This window comes from Erpetoichthys calabaricus, chromosome 8 (assembly GCF_900747795.2).
Source record: "Erpetoichthys calabaricus chromosome 8, fErpCal1.3, whole genome shotgun sequence".
Lineage (NCBI taxonomy): Eukaryota > Metazoa > Chordata > Cladistia > Polypteriformes > Polypteridae > Erpetoichthys > Erpetoichthys calabaricus.
In genome coordinates this window covers 125,904,181-125,922,510 of record NC_041401.2, presented here as the reverse complement: position 1 = coordinate 125,922,510, position 18,330 = coordinate 125,904,181, and the positions used below count along the sequence as shown (strand labels likewise).

At 39.1% G+C, this 18,330-nt stretch overlaps 1 protein-coding gene across 6 annotated transcripts in view; it reads left to right on the top strand.

Moving 5' to 3' along the window:
• prdm16 (PR domain containing 16) overlaps nt 1-18,330 on the top strand; it is a 445,445-nt gene that overhangs the window by 403,191 nt on the left and 23,924 nt on the right. For 5 of the 6 annotated variants that reach the window (XM_028807457.2, XM_051931284.1, XM_051931286.1 and 2 more), the window contains 5 exons: nt 519-672; nt 4,654-6,133; nt 6,534-6,621; nt 16,887-17,056; nt 17,709-17,786. In XM_028807457.2, coding sequence (XP_028663290.2) covers nt 519-672; nt 4,654-6,133; nt 6,534-6,621; nt 16,887-17,056; nt 17,709-17,786 — 1,970 coding nt within the window. The remainder of the gene's footprint in view (nt 1-518; nt 673-4,653; nt 6,134-6,533; nt 6,622-16,886; nt 17,057-17,708; nt 17,787-18,330) is intronic. The other variant, XM_051931283.1, reaches the window with a different exon arrangement.

Here is an 18,330-nt window from a genome sequence, read left to right as displayed (position 1 = left end):
CCTCATCTGCATTTCATTGACACTTGACTTCTTTGAACTCTTACTTGTCCAAGTAGTCTAAAATTTCAAGCTGAGGCCTTGATGTGCTATATCACTATTAAGATGAGCAATATCCCACCAAGCTAACCTGTAGCTCTGCTACCATGGCTTTTTGAGACAGAGGTAACAAACCTTACCTGCCGCATTGAGGTGGGCTCATTTGAGCAACAGTCAACCTAACTGTTTGGTTAGGCTAATTTGAATCCCAGTGAACACACCCAGCCTGTTACAGGACTATGCAGCGAGGTCTGTTTAGTATTTTGTTACTTAACAGTTTATATCGTCACTCTTCTGTGATTGATTTTTTAATTAACACAAAAAAAAAGAAAGCAGGGGATATTTTTGAGTGAGACCTGTCAGCCAAGGATGGGCACAAATACCTGAATCAATCAAATCAAGCAATCTTTTAGCCTGTACCGAACTTAACCTAGAGACGCTTTACATCTATTGCTGTCATTCTTTTTTTTATCTCCTCCCAGGTCTTCACAGATCCAAGTAACCTGCAGCGTCACATCCGCTCTCAACACGTTGGTGCCCGTGCTCACACCTGTCCAGACTGCGGCAAGACCTTCGCCACCTCCTCTGGACTCAAGCAACACAAGCACATTCACAGCAGTGTCAAGCCTTTCATCTGTAAGTTGTCAGAGCCGTCTTGTCTAAGCCTCTGATATAATTATGTATGTCCAAAGGCCTCCCACCACACTTCATCCCAGGCGAGTGACAGCTGTAATTTCATAGGTCAGAGCACTAAATGAAATTCCACTGCAATTTTTTTCCTTCTTTTCTTTTTTCCTTTCAGACACCAATGTTCTTTTTTACTTTTTGAACACAGCTGTGGCAGGTTTAAAGTTGACAAGCAAAAAGAGGAAAAAACGTTTTGTGACGGACACTGCTGTTTGCCTTTTTCCCCTCTCAGTTTTTTCTTTTATTTCTACACCTTCTTCTGTGTTATACATTTTCCCATCCACAAGTGTCTTGCTGCTAATGCAAAAATTGTCTCCCACCCGGTGATCCTCTCAAAGCATTCATCTGAATGGAATGAAGAGCTGTATCCCCCCAGTGATTGTACCATCTAAGGGTATGCAGAAAGTAATCTGACAGACATATGACATCAATGCTTTGATTAATTAATTTAAACACAAGGTTTCAAACCAACAGCCCATTAAACATTGTGTCCAGTAAGGAAAACATTGTATTCAAGACACCCACACTTATTCCAAAAATTTGATTGTTCGCTGTCTCTCCATCTACTAGAAGTGCCTCTTGTGAAGTAGCTTTTTTCAACAATGTTTATTTGGGGCATATTTGTAATCTAATGACAGCTTTAATTAACCAGTATACCAGTGTATTATATTCTGCAGTCATAGCGCTTCATCCATCCATTATCCAACCCGCTATATCCAAACTACAGGATCACGGGGTTCTGCTGGAGCCAATCCCAGCCAACACAGGGTGCAAGGCAGGAAACAAATCCCGGGCAGGGCGCCAGCCCACCACAGGGCACACACACACACACACACACACACTAGGGACAATTTAGGATCACCAATCCACCTAACACTGCATGTCTTTGGACTGTGGGAGGGAACAGGAGCACCCGGAGGAAACCCACACAGACACGGGGAGAACATGCAAACTCCACGCAGGGAGGACCTGGGAAGTGAACCCAGGTCTCCTTACTGTGAGGCAGCAGCGCTACCACTGCGCCACCGTGCCGCCCCAGTCATAGCACTTAAGGCAGATATTTGTTTTTACTGTTGCCAGTTGCATAATTGTAACTGCAAACAAAATAAATTAAACCCCAGTTCCAATGGCCTACACGTTGGCTATTATGTTAGCGTTCTCAGTATAACGATGAGAAAAGATTCTGTTAGCTGTCAAGAGTGATCTGTAACTCTTCGCAAATTTCATCTAAAAATGATCTGATCTTGGCCTAAGAATGAATTATTCCATCTTTCAAAGCATGTAAACTTCTGCTGTCATCAGCTCTATTAAAGGGTAATTTAAATTAAATATCCCAGTCTTTGAGATTGAGAATCTGGAATGAGGTTAAAAGACCTTCCCAATACAGAAACCAAACTTTATCTGTCTCCTGTACAGTTTTCTCATCACCTTGCAGCTGAGTCTTGTCTGATCAAGAGACATTTTTGTGGACTTCAGAAAACTTATTCATGCCCAAGAAGCTAGAAAGGGTTACAGTCCTTTTCTAAAGACTTTGGACTTCATCCATCCATTTTCCAACCCGCTGAATCCGAACACAGGGTCACGGGAGCCAATCCCAGCCAACACAGGGCACAAGGCAGGAACCAATCCCGGGCAGGGTGCCAACCCACCGCAGGACACACACAAACACACCAAGCACAATTAAGAATCGCCAGTCCACCTAACCTGCATGTCTTTGGACTGTGGGAGGAAACCGGAGCGCCCGGAGGAAACCCACGCAGACACGGGGAGAACATGCAAACTCCACGCAGGGAGGACCCGGGAAGCGAACCCGGGTCCCCAGGTCACCCAACTGCAAGGCAGCAGCGCTACCCACTGCGCCACCATGCCGCCGACTTTGGACTTCTTCAGGAAAATAGTTAATTGATTTACTGATCTTTAAAACATTCTAGAGAAAGTTTGTGAACATCCAGACCATGCCCCATGTGCTTCTGCTGTAAGTTGGTGTATACAGTAAATGGGGATTATTCAGTTTTCTTACAGCTCTTTTCTGGGGTGGTCCAGAAATGCACACTCAAAAAACAAGGAAAAAACTACCAAGAATCTGCTGGCCTCTATTGTGATGGCTAATGAGTGTTCACGAATCACATTTATGATAAACACTGACGACGTATTCTTCCGTGTGTTATGCAAGGAAGATTATTAAGGAGCAAACTTCTGCATACCAAAAGAAAAACTGCTTCCCAACACAAGTTTGCCAGCGTGCTCATAGATAATATTTGTTGGATTAATGAGAAGCAATATGGCTGTCAAAAAAGAAACATTGCATTTCAATAAAGGAACCTCATACTATAGTTTGGCAGTGAGAGTATATAGTCCCAGTACTTGAATGGCTTACACTCATTGAAAGATCAATGAATTCTACATTGAATCAATAGATTCTTAAAGATGATGTCAGGGTATCCATCTGTGAGCGAAAAAGCAGCTGGATATAAAATCTAAAACTGGGTACTATAATCTGTTTTTAGGGAATAAATGAATGTGAGCTAAGCAACTAAATGTAGGGACACAAATAATTATAAGGCATTCCTCAAGTTCTCTTCTACCACTATGCATATGGCGCAAGTAAGTTTTAATTTTCAGTGACATTCTTCTGATATACTGTACACCTGCAGGAATAGAAAGATAAAATCCTATCCCATTTTTCCCAGTGAGACTTTTGCTCTTCACAATGATTATTTCTGCTTACAAATATACTATACACTAGTAGCTAATGTGGTTTAAAAAATTTAACTCAAACGAGATTCTGAGAAGTTACCTTGTTTTCCTATCTGAAGTGCACCTGGACAGTATGAAAATTTGGAGCTGTACAGGTTTCTAACATTAGTATTGACCTGCACTTTTGAAATTGATAAATCACCAACCAAGAGACCTTGAGCATTTGTGTGTTGTGGTTCAAGGGCAGCAACTTTCTTTAAAAATGTAAGCCAGAGGAATCTGCTAGAATTCAGTATGCACAGAGCTTACTGCTTGGGATCATGTGAAAAAAAAGCTGCAAAATTCACCCTGGTGGTATGAATAAATAGTAGATAGTAATAAATAATAGTAGATATAATAGGTAGTGTGGTAAATACAGTACACTGTACTGCACACATTATTTTTAAAATTTTCATATGTGCTTGGTATTAAATATAATCATACAAAAGAAAAATCAATTCCTATTAAGAAATTGATTCCTTCTTTACCTATATGTGTAATTATGATACAACCTCAACGGAGAAAATCCCATCCATCCATTATCTAACCCGCATTATCTAACGGGGGTCTGCTGGAGCCAATCCCAGCCAACACAGGGCACAAGGCAGGAACCAATCCCGGACAGGGTGCCAACCCACCGCAGGACACACACAAACACACACCAAGCACACACTAGGACCAATTTAGAATCGCCAATCCACCTAACCTGCGTGTCTTTGGACTGTGGGAGGAAACCGGAGCGCCCAGAGGAAACCCACGCAGACACGGGGAGAACATGCAAACTCCACGCAGGGTGGACCCGGGAAGTGAACCCAGGTCTCCCAACTGCGAGGCAGCAGCGCTACCCACTGTGCCACTATGCAGAGAAAATGATTGTTAATATAGATTATTGTGAAGTTATTTAGTACTCTGCATACTCCTGAAAAAATATGACCTGGTATAACTGTTAGTGCATCAATAGTTATGTAGAATTTTCTTATCTCAAGTGTCTTGTCATTTAATCATTCAGAGTCTACATGGTGCTATTTCTTACACAGCTCTATATGGGTATACTGGTAATCTGAGCTTCTTACTACTTATTAACCATCCACAAACTGTGTAGTATAAATATGTGTCCTGTTTCGCATATGAAAGCATTTGCTTGTGCATATGACAGCTGATTAACAAATGTCTTTTGGGTCTGTGTTCTCCCAGGTGAGGTCTGTCATAAATCCTATACCCAGTTTTCAAATCTTTGCCGGCACAAGAGGATGCACGCAGACTGCCGTACCCAAATCAAGTGCAAGGACTGTGGTCAAATGTTCAGCACCACCTCCTCTCTTAACAAACACCGGCGCTTCTGTGAGGGCAAGAACCATTACAACCCCGGAGGCATGTTTAATCCAACTATACCTATGACTTCCAGCCCAATCTTGGGCAAATCCAAACCCCACCACAGCCTCAATCACACTGGCCTTGGCTTTAGTGATTATTTTCCTTCACGGCCACATCCTGCTGGGATCCCCTTCTCTCACAACCCCACAGGTTTTCCTAGCCTTTCACATGGTTTTCCTGCAATTTTTCCTCCTTCGTTATACCCAAGACCACCTCTGATACCTCCTAATTCATTACTGAAGACGACCATAAATCATAGTCAAGAAGCAAAGCTTCCCAGGAGCCCCATTGATACATCAGCCTTGACAATGGTATCCCCTATTAGTTGCAGCAATAATGGCAATAGTATGCTCAACAGCCAAATTGAAGAAAAACTTGAGACAAAATTGGAAGTGTCCTTCTCTGACAAATCCAAGCTGAAGGTCACGGAATTATCAGATGGGAGTGACCTGGACGAGGTGAACACCACCAGTGGAACTGATCTGGACACGACTACGGGGACAGTTTCTGGATCAGATATTGACAGTGATGTGGAATCAGATCGTGACAAGGGTCAGAGCAAGGTCATCACAGACTCAAAACAGGATGATATCAGCAACGGTTCTGTGTCAGTCACTAACTCTGGAAATGTTCCTAGTGAACGACCTTTTTTACCATCCCAGCATTCCTTTTTTCCTCCTCCTGATGAGCAGACATTGCCAGCCTCAGGTGCTGCCAATGATTCAATCAAGGCAATTGCCTCAATAGCAGAAAAATATTTTGGTCCTGGATTTATGAGCATGCAGGAGAAGAAAATTGGGTCACTGCCTTATCATTCCATGTTCCCATTCCAATTTCTGCCCAACTTCCCACATTCCTTGTACCCCTTTACGGACCGGGCTCTCAACCCAAATATATTTCTAAAGTCTGAGCCTAAATCACCTCGAGAACACCTACAAAAGATTGGACTTCCTAGCACTGAGTCTCCATTTGACCTCACAGTCAAGCCCAAGGAAGCAAAGCTGCCCTTAACCTCTAGCAAATCAGCCCCTACCAGTACCCCCCTTCTACTGGGAGAAGAACAACCATTAGACCTCAGCATCAACAGCCGAAGAAGGGCAAATCACAATGGAAATGCTGTGGAGCCACGTAAAAACCACATCTATGGGAGCAGAAAAGCTGCTTTGATAGAAGATTTACCCAAGGTTACCCAGCCTCAACCTCTTCACCCCCAACAAGCACAACTCCACCAATCCCAGCAGCAGCAGACACCCCTGCACTACGCCAAGCCATCACCTTTCTTCATGGACCCTATATACAGGTACTCACTCATACTTTGTCAGAGAATCAACATAAATGGGGGTAGTAATACTGGTAGGACATTGCAAGTTGGAAGTTTAAACATTTTCAGACTTTAGGCTTATTTTGAGCAGTGTGTAATCATGATCCTCTGAGCAGGAATATTTTGGGCTTTTGAGAACACAAACTGTCTTTCTTAATGTGGTGATATCATAGAATTAGTTCTAATTAGGCACTAATGGGTAAACATATAAAATGCATAAGATTGTGGTACCTGTCAGCAGTGGTCAGCAAAACCGACCATCAATCCTTATGTCACAATAGGAGAATTACTTTCAGACTAAAAGACTATTTATTTATGAGTTGAGAGAATTGCTCATTGACCCTAACCTTCGTACGTAACCCTTTTTGCTGTGGTCCAGCAGGGTGGAGAAGAGGAAGCTGATGGATCCTATAGGTGCCCTTAAAGAGAAGTACCTGAGGCCTTCTCCATTGCTATTTCACCCACAGGTAATCCTTTCTGAGCTCTGTGCTAACCTGTGCAAGTTATAATGTTTTTTTAGCTTTTTTTAAAATAATACTGCAAAGCTTTTGTGTCACCAAAACAGAAACTCTGTTAAAGAGCAAGGCTTCATATTTTGGTTTAAAGCAGTTTACTTGTGGCATATCCTTAGATTTGTCATTTCTATTTCATTTATGTGTCTGCGAAGAGTTTGTGTTTTCCTTTTTTTTTTATTTTGTATTGGTTTCCGTAATGTTAGGTCTATTGTGCATCTCACAAAACTGAGGAATATTAATTGTTCCTGTCAAAGTTAGGCACATTACATTGCAATAGACATTTTAAAATGATTATGATAATACAATTAAACATTTATGCTGTGTGTTATGCCCTACGATATCTGACTGTACTGCTTTTAGATGTGTACATCTTGATGTAATGGAATTCATTCTCACATTACTTTTTGTTTAGACTGGCATTGTTTACTTCTCTACTCTCCCAAATAAATAAATAGCCAGGTCTAATGCGTGGCTGCCTGAGAGCTATCCCACGGCTGAGATGAAGCTAAACTTAGTCCTTTATTGTTTTGCATTGGAGTAATAATGCAGTGCAGTCACTTCCCCTGTTTTTTTTCTTCCCTGGCCAGCTAGATAATGCCGGCATGTCTCTCCGAGACATCCTGTGTTTGTGTCCAGTAGAATAGGGGAGCTCAGTGCGCCAGGTTTATCATAAGGAGGATCTCACCCTTTTTTTTTTTTTTTGTCAATGGTGAGAAAATCTGTGAAGGGGCTGGTGTGGTTGAGAGTCAGCCAATATCCCACATCTCCCGCTGACTGCTGATTTTGGTACATGTCAGAGGTGAGAAGTCAGTACTAAAGAAATACAGTTATCTTTCCTAGGGCTCTGAAAATGTATAGGATTCATTTTGCTCTCAATTGATTTTATATTAGGTTGCTGTCAGGTTTATTTGGAAAGGTAGCATATTAAGCATTTGCCTAATGATCAGAACTGTGCCACTTGTAGAAATTAAGCTTGGTTTACTTCAATTGGTGTTTATGTTCTCAAATAAGAAATTGCAGCAAACAAGGTATAGCCTTAAAAAATAATAAAAAAACTGCCTTAAACTCACTACAGCAAAACCTGCTAGGTTAAGACACATATGCTGTGGAGCAGGGTCCCAATACAGAGAAAGAGACAGATATACCTTATTTGCACAAATATATTGAAGAATCAGGAAAAACTATAAATTGGGTGAAGAATCAAATAATTTGAAGAGATACAATATGAAAAGCATATTTTTGGTATGTAGATCAAAACAGACAACCTGCTTATTGTAGTTCAATAAGGGCGGTAATATTAGTAAAGATTGTTACTACAGGAAGAATAATGTGCATAATAAACATTACATAAAAATAGGTAAATGAAAATAATACAAGAGAAAAAATAATTACAACAGAAAGAAATTAAAATGGTAGACTAACGTTTTATCTTATTTTATTGTAACAAAAATGAAATGAAATAAATAATCAAATAATTGGAAAAGAAAAAAAATTACAATAGAAATAAATGAAGATGATAGCTACATGACTTGATGTTCCTCCTTAACATAACAAAAATAGGTGGAAGGTATTGACTGAGTTGGGGATGTCAGCATAGTGTCAGTTACATTGTACATAAGATAGTACCGTACTAATAGCAGATCAAGACCAGACTATGTAGTACAGTATTAAGAGGAGGCAATCCTCAGGTCTCAGTAACTAACGGAACAAGGTCTGTCCCAAGTTTAACTAATCCACAGCTAGTCTTTCTTTAAATTTTGTGTTTCTCCTAAGTTTGCTCAGCTGTATGTCACATTGTCCATTAATGGCAGTGTGCTAGCCCAACCTCTAACTTAATAATGTGTCGCTACACATTCCTCTCAATTTAAAGGGACAACACACAGGGCAAAAGTACCTTCTAATGTAAACTCGATATAATATAATTGCAAGTTTTAAGCTACATTAGATCAACTGTTGTTCTTGTAAAAGTTAATTCACTTAGAGTGTATGAAAAGACCCTAAAATCCCTAAATTCAAAGTGATGAGGTACACATTAGTAGAATTATATCTGAAGCAGAATTGTTTCTCTGTAACTTATTTCCCAATTACATAGTAAATACATAAGAGCTAATCTTGTCATTCATTATGAATTCAGCTTTTCATAATCACCAAATTAATCCAGCAGCCACCACAGTATACTGTATAAAATACCTATCCAGACGCAGGACAATATTTTTAAAGAATATCTTATCACAGATCAAGCTTCACGGTAGAACAAAAGTTCTACATATTATACATATAGTGAGAGGTCTCATATCAGATCTAGAAGATACCTGCAAAGATACTGTACATCCATGACACCCTGAAGTAATACAGCATAGAAGAAACTGCCAGAATATTTCTGTCCCAGCAAGCAATTTAACATTACTGCAATGTTATCTGAAGTTACATCTAGGATACCAGAATGTCATTCAGCAATGTTACTGTAATGTTAAAATGGAAAGTTTTTTTATCTGTTCCCAGAGTGTTAACGGAGACATTATCAAACAACCAGTTGGTAACCTTTAAAGAACTTGCCATGTGCATGTTTGGGGGCTGCTAGCTGCCAGGTTTGTGGAGCGTTAACTTGTGCTTTGCTTCTAGGACTGTAGGAATGAGTTCAATAACCCTGTGAATCCATGCTGCAAGAAGCGGAGTCTGACAATTCTAATTATTTTAATGAAACACTAGAAATATTGAAATTGTGAACACAAAAATTCTTTAATTTTTTTATGCAGCTTAACCTTTATTCACCTTCATAAATATAAATATTAAAAAAGGGTTTCCATATTTTTTAATGGCATTTTAGAGCTTTTTCATTTCCTCCAGTAGTCGATCTGATGTTTGGAAAATTCATTTTATAAAATTACTCGCCATACTAAGTCCATTAAACCTGTTCACGAGGTGATCTAAGTTAGTCTGCAAGTTTGTTCCCTTTGTACAACTCCAAGAAGCTCACTGCAACTGCACTCAGTCTAAGTCTTGGTCCACCACTAGTCCGCAGCCTTAGGGCACTGTATTATTAGAGGGTATTGTATAATATTTATACCACCCTTATTTTCTTACCATGTACACATACTAAATTTATTCGGTAACATTTTCTGACCAGTAACTGAAAAATAAATACCACCTAAAACTAATACTAAAGATAAAACTAATACAAGATAATTAAGGATATTTCCATTTAAACAAAATCTTCAAAGGTGTTTTAAAAACACATTAGCTGGTTAGTATCATCAACTGTAAAATAATGCGTAATGGATAAGTCAAATTAATTAAAATATCAAAGTCACAAATTGGGCAGCACAGTGGCGCAGTGGTAGCGCTGTTGCCTCTCAGTAAGGAGACCTGGGTTCACTTAACGGTTCCTCACTGCGTGGAGTTTGCATGTTCTCCCCGTGTCTGTGTGGGTTTCCTCCGGGTGCTCCGGTTCCCTCCCACAGTCCAAAGATTGGATTGGCGATTCTAAATTGTGCTGGGTGTGTGTGTGTCCTGCGGTGGGTTGGCGCCCGGGATTTGGCTCTTGACTTGCACCCTATGTTGGCTGAGATTGCCTCCAGCAGACCCCCGTGACCCTGTGTTTGGATTCAGTGGGTTGGAAAATGGATGGATGGATGGAAGTCACAAATTCCAAAGACTTTAATTTTCCAAATCTTGCTAACTAGCTTTTGTGAAACTAAACAATTCAATTGAATATTAGAATTTAAGACATTTTGCAAAGCAGCCTTTGTTCTCTTGTTTTTAAGTGCGTTATATAAGTGATTTAACTTTGTTATTAGTTATACCTGAGCTAGACTGAGCTTAACAGCAGAAATGTCTCATCACAACTGGAGACATCATCCTATTCACTCCCACACCATTCAAATATGTATCACATTTTAGTTGGTATACTAACAAACATTTAGTGTTTTTTTTTTTAGAAATGAGCTGTGCTTTCATATCAGCTTCACCATCTTTATGTCTCTGATGTTATGCACTTCTGTTAACACATTACATGTTATATCATCAGAGAGATAATCTATTTTGGCCCCATATGAGTAAATCTGGATGTGTGCAAGCCAAGACTGATTCTTGCCTTGTGCACCATGCAGCTGGGATAGATACCTGCTCCCCACAACTCTTAACTGGATAAGCCAATTAGAAAATAGTTTCATAGTCAACAGACAACTGTAGTCATGCCTATTTCAGTCAAAGAATGAATGCAGAGCTTTTGTTAATTGGTGTATGTTATATGTTATGCAGTATTAAAAAAAGACTAATCTCCTTATTATTTCTAACTTCCTTGTTCAAATGTATGACACTACACTTAAAGCACACATAAGTCTTCTGTTTGTATCCACCTTAATAAAAGGACAAATGTCTGTGTGTGTATCTGTGTATCTGTTTGTCCATCTCATTGCTATGTTTAGGAAAAAAAATTAGAAATTAGGCACAACATGTAGAAGGATGAAAAAATCAAAAATTATATTAAAAATACCAAATAAGGGTCTAATCTGTGGTCCAACTTTATATTCCAGCAACTGCAGTGTGGAATTGACTTTCTTCAACCTGCTTGGGTTACATGAACAAGGTCTATAGCTGTAATGCTAATGACTAATAACTTCATATGGTGGTCAATGAAAAGTGAAAATAATAGTAAATTGATATGCGCATTGGGAAACTACAGCTTCAACACAACTAAGCCAGAGTTGCCAAACCAGACCAATGAGGTAGCGATCACTGCCGCATTTTCCCAGCAAAACGCTTCAAGTATAAGAGCAGTCAGTTTGACAAGTGATGCCAAGGGGAAGCAGCGAAAAATGGCTCTGTCAGAAATGGGAAAGGTCACATGAAGGAAAAAAAATCAGGTGTGCATTATTATACCAGACAAAATGGACAACTAGTGTAGCAAAAAAAAAAAAAAAAAACCATAAGGTCTACATTGATGACTTAGATTTCAACCCATCTTAGACAGGTAACACAGCTAGATGCTGAAATAATTCCACAGTAGCAATAATGATAGCCTTTTTTGCTTTGAGAGCACAGCAGGATGTTCCCCCTTTAGATGAAACCTTGCAGGATTTTGAAATAATAGGCATGATTGCTGCGATCCCACACTGACATTCAAACCGTGGTTGCATATACTGTAACTGTGTACAGTATGTAGGGAGAAAACATACATGTAAATATACAATGAGCATAAATGTACAAACGATATGTAGAGCAAAGAACAAATGTCAAACATGGCTGTAATAAAATAAAGGTAATTTGCAGACTGCCAAAAAGAAGAAATAAGCAAAAATAAGGAAAGGGCATGAGGCAAATTGAAGTCTAAATGTTATTCAAGCCTCAATTATAGCAATATTGATTTTGCAGACCAATGAATACAGTAGTGTGCCCAGCATATAATAGAGAACTCAGTGTCCACAACCTACATGTTTCAGGGAACATACCCCCTTCATCAGTGTCAGACTGTGAGTGAGCTTGCAATGTATTTTAACAAACTATGTAACTATGAAAACACTAATGAGATAAGAATTTGTAAACATTACAGTTTTGGAAATATGTTAAGTTTCTTTTAAATGAATAAACTATTTCCTATCAGTATGGGAACATTACCCTACTTTTTCTAATTGTGGACAAGTGTAACTTTAAAGTAGAGAAAGTCAAGTACCCACATTCTAGCTGTGAAAAAAGTAAAAAAGAACTGATTACTATTAAGGATGTACCAACAATGAATGGGAAAATCCCACAACAGCATCCCTTGTAAGTCTAGGCTGCAGCTTAACTATGCAGGAGGATAACAACATATGCTTGTGAATTCACAACTCTAGTGGGTCAGGCAGCTTCACACTGAAACAGAAAAATGAATATGAGAAAAATTAGTGGATGCCAAAATAAAAAGAAGTTTTGTAACTGATAAAAAATCAAATAAATATGAATCTGTGCAGATCATAATATCCAGTGTTCATTACCGAGACAGAAGTGATGGCAGAAAGCTAAAAGAATTTAGGTAAAATATCCAAAAAGCTTCATAACTTAATAATCAGATCGCAAAATCACCTCCTGTGGGGTGTGAATGTACAGTTTCCAGTACTATAAATTTTAAGAGTCCTAATTTCTTTGTGAAATGTCAATACACTAGATATTTAAATATTTGTGGAATTAATGTTTTTTCCATAATTCAGGCTTTAACTTTTCAAAATGTTTTTTTCCCTAAGTAAAAAACTGGATATGAACAAAAAGTAAATGGACAATACCTTTGGAGTAACAGCCTGATCTGTGTTTATGGGTCATGTTTTCAGCTGACATGGTCACGATGTTGCGTTTGTGGATGAATCCACAACTACTACTTTGTAATGAAAAAGTGGGAGTTTACCAAAGAGCCTTGAAATATGCCATATTTAAGTACAGCGTTTTTGAATTGCATTTGGATACTGGGAGTAATATATATATATATATATATATATATATATATATATATATATATATATATATATATGTATATATAAATTGTAAAAGATAACCCGACCACAGACAGACACAACACTAGATGTCCACAACACACGGTTTAATTACAATATTGATAGTTTTTAGTGTGCAATCCAGTCCCCACTAATCCATACGACTACTCAGTCCTTTCCTCTCTTCAACCACCTCCACTCCTCTCTCGCAAGCTCCATCTTCCTCCTCCCGACTCCAGCTCCCTGAATGGAGTGGGGCAGCCCCTTTTATAACGCCCCAGATGTGCTCCAGGTGCTCTGTGATGGTCTTCCGGCAGCACTTCCTGGTGTGGCAGAAGTGCTGCCCTTGCACCTGGAAGCACTCCGGGCGTACACAGTTCCTGGATCGGCACCACTTCCTGGTGTGGCGAAAGTGCTGTCCTCTAGGGCTTGGGAACCATCCAGGCGCCCCCTAGTGGTGGCCACGGACCCCCACAGGGTTGAGCTTCCCAGCTCCGTATCCATGGCCCCAGATGGAAACCAGGGGGACTGCCCTCTTGCACCCAGGGGAGATATTGCCCCTCTCCCGGTCTTTCCCTGCTCCAGGCGTCCCAGTGGGGCAATGTCCCTGGTCATTCATATATATATATGAAATGCAGTACCAGATGTTCTCAAGTTATTGTGTATATTACCAATCTGCTTCACACATCCTTATACAACCAGAAATACAATTTACTTCAAGAACTGAACTTCTATAATACAGTATGTTTTGTTGTTCCTTTTGATTCTGCAAAACTAAAACTCTGTGGGGCCAGAGTCAATAGAATTTTTGGGTGCTGACTTGTGTTTAATCTGCTCATTTATGATCTCTTTCTTCCTGCTTACATGAGGTCTTAATACTGCATTTTTCAAGCATTATAGTTATCTTAGAAAACAAATTCTCTTTCCATCTGTCTTTCTGTATAACTGTAGACATGTCTGGAATCAATAAAACAATTTTGGTTATCATTTTTTCATTGAACAGAGTAAAGAGATAATTAAGAGGTCTGCTTTTGCAAAAGTGTATTTTTTATTTTTTAAATGAAAGCAATTGCTGTGGTTTTTAGAATAATCAAAATGCCATAATGTACTTTATAGCCACATTGAAATGTTTTGTTTGCAGGTCAATCAAAAACACAAAGCCGCCACCCCCGTCATTTTCTGATTGGTCAGCTGTAGCAACAGTGGGTCGGCTATGGGCCAAACCCTAGCAGCAAAGTATAGATAGTTCACACAGTCACATACAAATCTTGTGGCCTGTGGATTTGTGATCTGTGACTGATTTCACCAAACAGACAGCAAATAGTCTAGTATTTATTCCATTAAATGAACAAAACTATGACTACGACTTCCTCACCCTCACTTATAATCTCCTCCCAAGCTGCATGGTTGAGTTTTGATTGGCAAACAGCTCCTAACATGTGAAATAATCTATTTTTATTACCTGGGTATATCCCATCCAAGCAACCTCAAAACCTACTTTGTCACTTTTAAGTACAGACACCACCCCCCCAACTGAGCTAAAATGTGTTGTCTTTCAAAAAGTTAACAATGGCAGCTGCTAACATTCTAAACCCTGCTTTGCAACAAATTCTCACAAGATGTGCCCACCCCACATCTGTGCTTCTTTTCCTGAAGTACGTAGAACAGCTATCTAAATGTGGCTCTTATTTACTAACTGTGTATGCGTTACTGTATGTGAGATGGGTTGAACTGTAGCAGTTTCTAGTCTGTCCAAGAAGATTTTCAAAGCTGGGTTATTCAAAGTACAAATACAGCAAGAATATTTGATTTTCCCTAGACAGTGAAAAATGTGAAGTGACACAGGAAAGTGAATTGTACTCAGATGTAACATTTTAGGAATACCCAATGCAAAGAGGCTGCACTTGAGTGGTGAAATGTAACCTTTTGTTGTGGTAGTCTCGTATATTATTTCATAATGTCATTTTTTTTCTTCTTGTGGCCTTGCCAGCTGTCCTCATTCTGCTCCATGTTTTCTTGTGGTTTCTTATTGTTGCTAAAATTTCTTTCCATTCAGATTTTCAGCATACCTTGCATTACAGTGTACAAAGATTACATCAGTATTTTTAACTCATTATATCATTGTGCAAATAACATTTTCATTTTCTTCTCTACCATTTTTATGCCCCAACACTGAAGATTGCAAGAACTTTGGGAAAATAAACATATTGAATGTGGGCTTTAATAACTATTTACACAAGTCCAACCAAGACCATTAAAAACGGCAAGCTGTGCCAAGTGTTTGTGTCCTCCTTTGGCATCTGACTGGAAAAAATGTATTGCAAAAGACACACAAAAATCAGAGAGCTCCAATAACAGCACTGTTTTTTAATCTGGAGCACCATGATATGAAACTTTTCAAAATAACAAACTGCATTTTCTGATAAGGAGCTGCTTGTCTGTAGCATGCCAAATGACAGAGCACTTGGTAAGGTGTGGTCAGAGTCTGCAGCCCTGTGGCCCTTGGGATAGTTCCTGATATCCTAAGCTCAAGAATTTCTGTGAGGTTCTGACAAGCAGTAGTTTGTGTATTGCAGCTATCCTTTTTTCTGGTAGTTAAGGTTCTATCTGAAAGAATGATATGCCAAGCAGCAGAAATTCCCAAAAGTCTCATTTAAATGGCTACAAACGTGCAATAGTTCATGAAGGTGACTCACTCATTGTAATTGACGGCTTCCTTGCTTCTTCCTTCGAAGTGCTCCCAAAAGAGAGCAGGAAGTGCCAAGTGCCTCCCCCTATTGTACACACTGGGCAGCATATTTCAAACAGTTTGTAGGGGGAGATTCCATCATAGATTAGTGACTTGTGGTAGAGCTGCCGGCCAGGCATAAGCCATAAGTAAAATAGCCAAAGCTCCATGTGAAATACTCATCAGGATTTCATGAGTGTTAAGTGACTGACCATTTTATCTGCTTGTCTGTACTCTCAAAAAAGAAGTCAGCATTATGACTTTTTAACTTATCTCTTTGGAAGTAAGAAGTGAGCATCATGACTTTTGAAGTTGCTTCTTTTATTTATCCGGTATCCTAAAGCAATTCTGCTTATCGTGTGATGTGATGGCATTATATTCAAAATAGCAGACTATTTTGCCCGTAAGGTGGCATATATTTTAGGGTTAGGTATGTGTGACTTTGGGAATTTAAACATATATACCTGTCTGGATGAGTTCCCTTATAATTCCCCCATCTGCCCAAAAGCGAGGTAATTGAATTCTTCACCGGCACATTAGTTTGCTCTAATGGTTACCTCTGGTGCTTTGCTATGGTTGCAGTAGACGTTTCCAGGCCCCCCACCCCCAGCCATTGAAATTAGTCCATTGATAAGGGCAGAATACAAATTCTGAATTGCTGAATACAAATATACTGAATTTTTCCATAAGATGACAGTATGAAATATTATTTAGAGTATTATTTAGAAGAATTTACTATCTCTCCATTTCTGATCAACCACGACATTTTTTTACAATATGAGGTAATTTTTGTTTAATTTAATACAAGAGGAGCAAACTGATTTCTAAAATTTGCATTGAACTCATCCTGGGTATTAACTGGTTCTAACTAACAGGTCATTTTTGAATTCAATTGTGTTTAAGAATGAGTTTCCGGTTATACATTTTTTTAGACAATTTTTTTTCTTATCAATATAGCTTTAAATTCACTGCAATCCAAACATTAACCAGCCCTGTGTCTGTCTGTCTGTCTGCCTGTCTGTCTGTAGATGTCAGCAATAGAGAACATGACAGAAAAGCTGGAGAGTTTTGGAACCCTGAAGTTGGACACCACAAGCTCCCTACAGCACCCTTCACATCACCTGTTCAACTTTCGTTCTCCGCCACCTACTCTATCTGATGCCATTCTCAGGAAAGGAAAGGAACGCTACACCTGCAGGTAAGATGGACTAAGAGAGGCAAGAGTAGAGAAGAAAATTGTTCATAACTAACATTAGTTCATGCCTTCTTGTGTCAGGTGGCAAGAACAAGCCTGAAAATGTATGCTCAGAATTTAAGACTGAAAGAAAATGAATGTTTTGTGCTTGGTTTTCCCAAGGCCAGTAAAGAGCTTTCTGCCCATAAGTTAATCTGAACAAGAACTAGCCAGGACCAAAGGGTTTCTCTGTTTTTGTTTGATAATTATGTCACTGATGCAAGGTTTCAGCTCCCTGTGTGCTAAAGAGAGCAACTTTGGGAGTATGTTCTTTTTTTTAGTGGTAGTTTCATCATTTCACTGTTAATTTTTCTGAATCAGTATTCTGGAATTGTTTCAGTCATGTGTGCTCCTTTTTTGTGGTAACAGAATATAGTGAGTCAAGGGACTGTCTGGTAAAGAAATAGTAAGACTGAACCAAGTATTAGGTTTTTTAATAAGAATCAAAAGAAATGTTGTTTTGCACATAGACATTAGACTGAACTTTAACTTGAATTTTAACTTAATAAAATTCTCTATATCATGATAAGATGTTCTGAATTATCCCTTTTTCTGTTACATCATTTCCTGCAATCTACACTGCTTATAACTGATTTGTAATTTTGAATTACTTCAGGTACTGTGGGAAGATCTTTCCAAGGTCAGCAAACCTCACTCGGCACTTACGTACACATACAGGAGAGCAGCCCTACAGGTAACACGTCACTGTAATGTAAGGGAATTCTTCTTATATGCAAAATACTAGTTTATATCAAGTTCTTTAATGAAAAATGTAAGACACCTATGGTTGTGGGATAGTGGGTTGAATTCTGTCAGAATGGAATGGAGATGATTAAATTTGTCAGTTCAGAAGTAGGGAAATAATTTCAGGACAATGTTGAATTATAAAAGCTCTCCAGTTCTCTGTATGTTCTGTTTACAGAAGAAGCTAATTATTATTGCTTTGGCTCTCTGACAACTGTAGTTTCAAGCTCCACTTTCTCTAATCATCTGGATAAGTCTTTGATTTGTTGACCTGCATCATTTCATCTGAAGCACTTTTTTTAATGGAGCTTGCAGCCAACTACCAAGGACTGTCTATTAAAAAATGCAGGACATGGGAGATTTACTGTGGCCATGGGAATCAAAACTGTGTCTTAAGGCAGTGGCAAAGGTTGGTAAGGGTAGGCTGGGGTTTTTCAGTTGTCCCCATAGACCTTTCACCTGGTCACAACTTCAACTGTAAATAAATTGTCCTT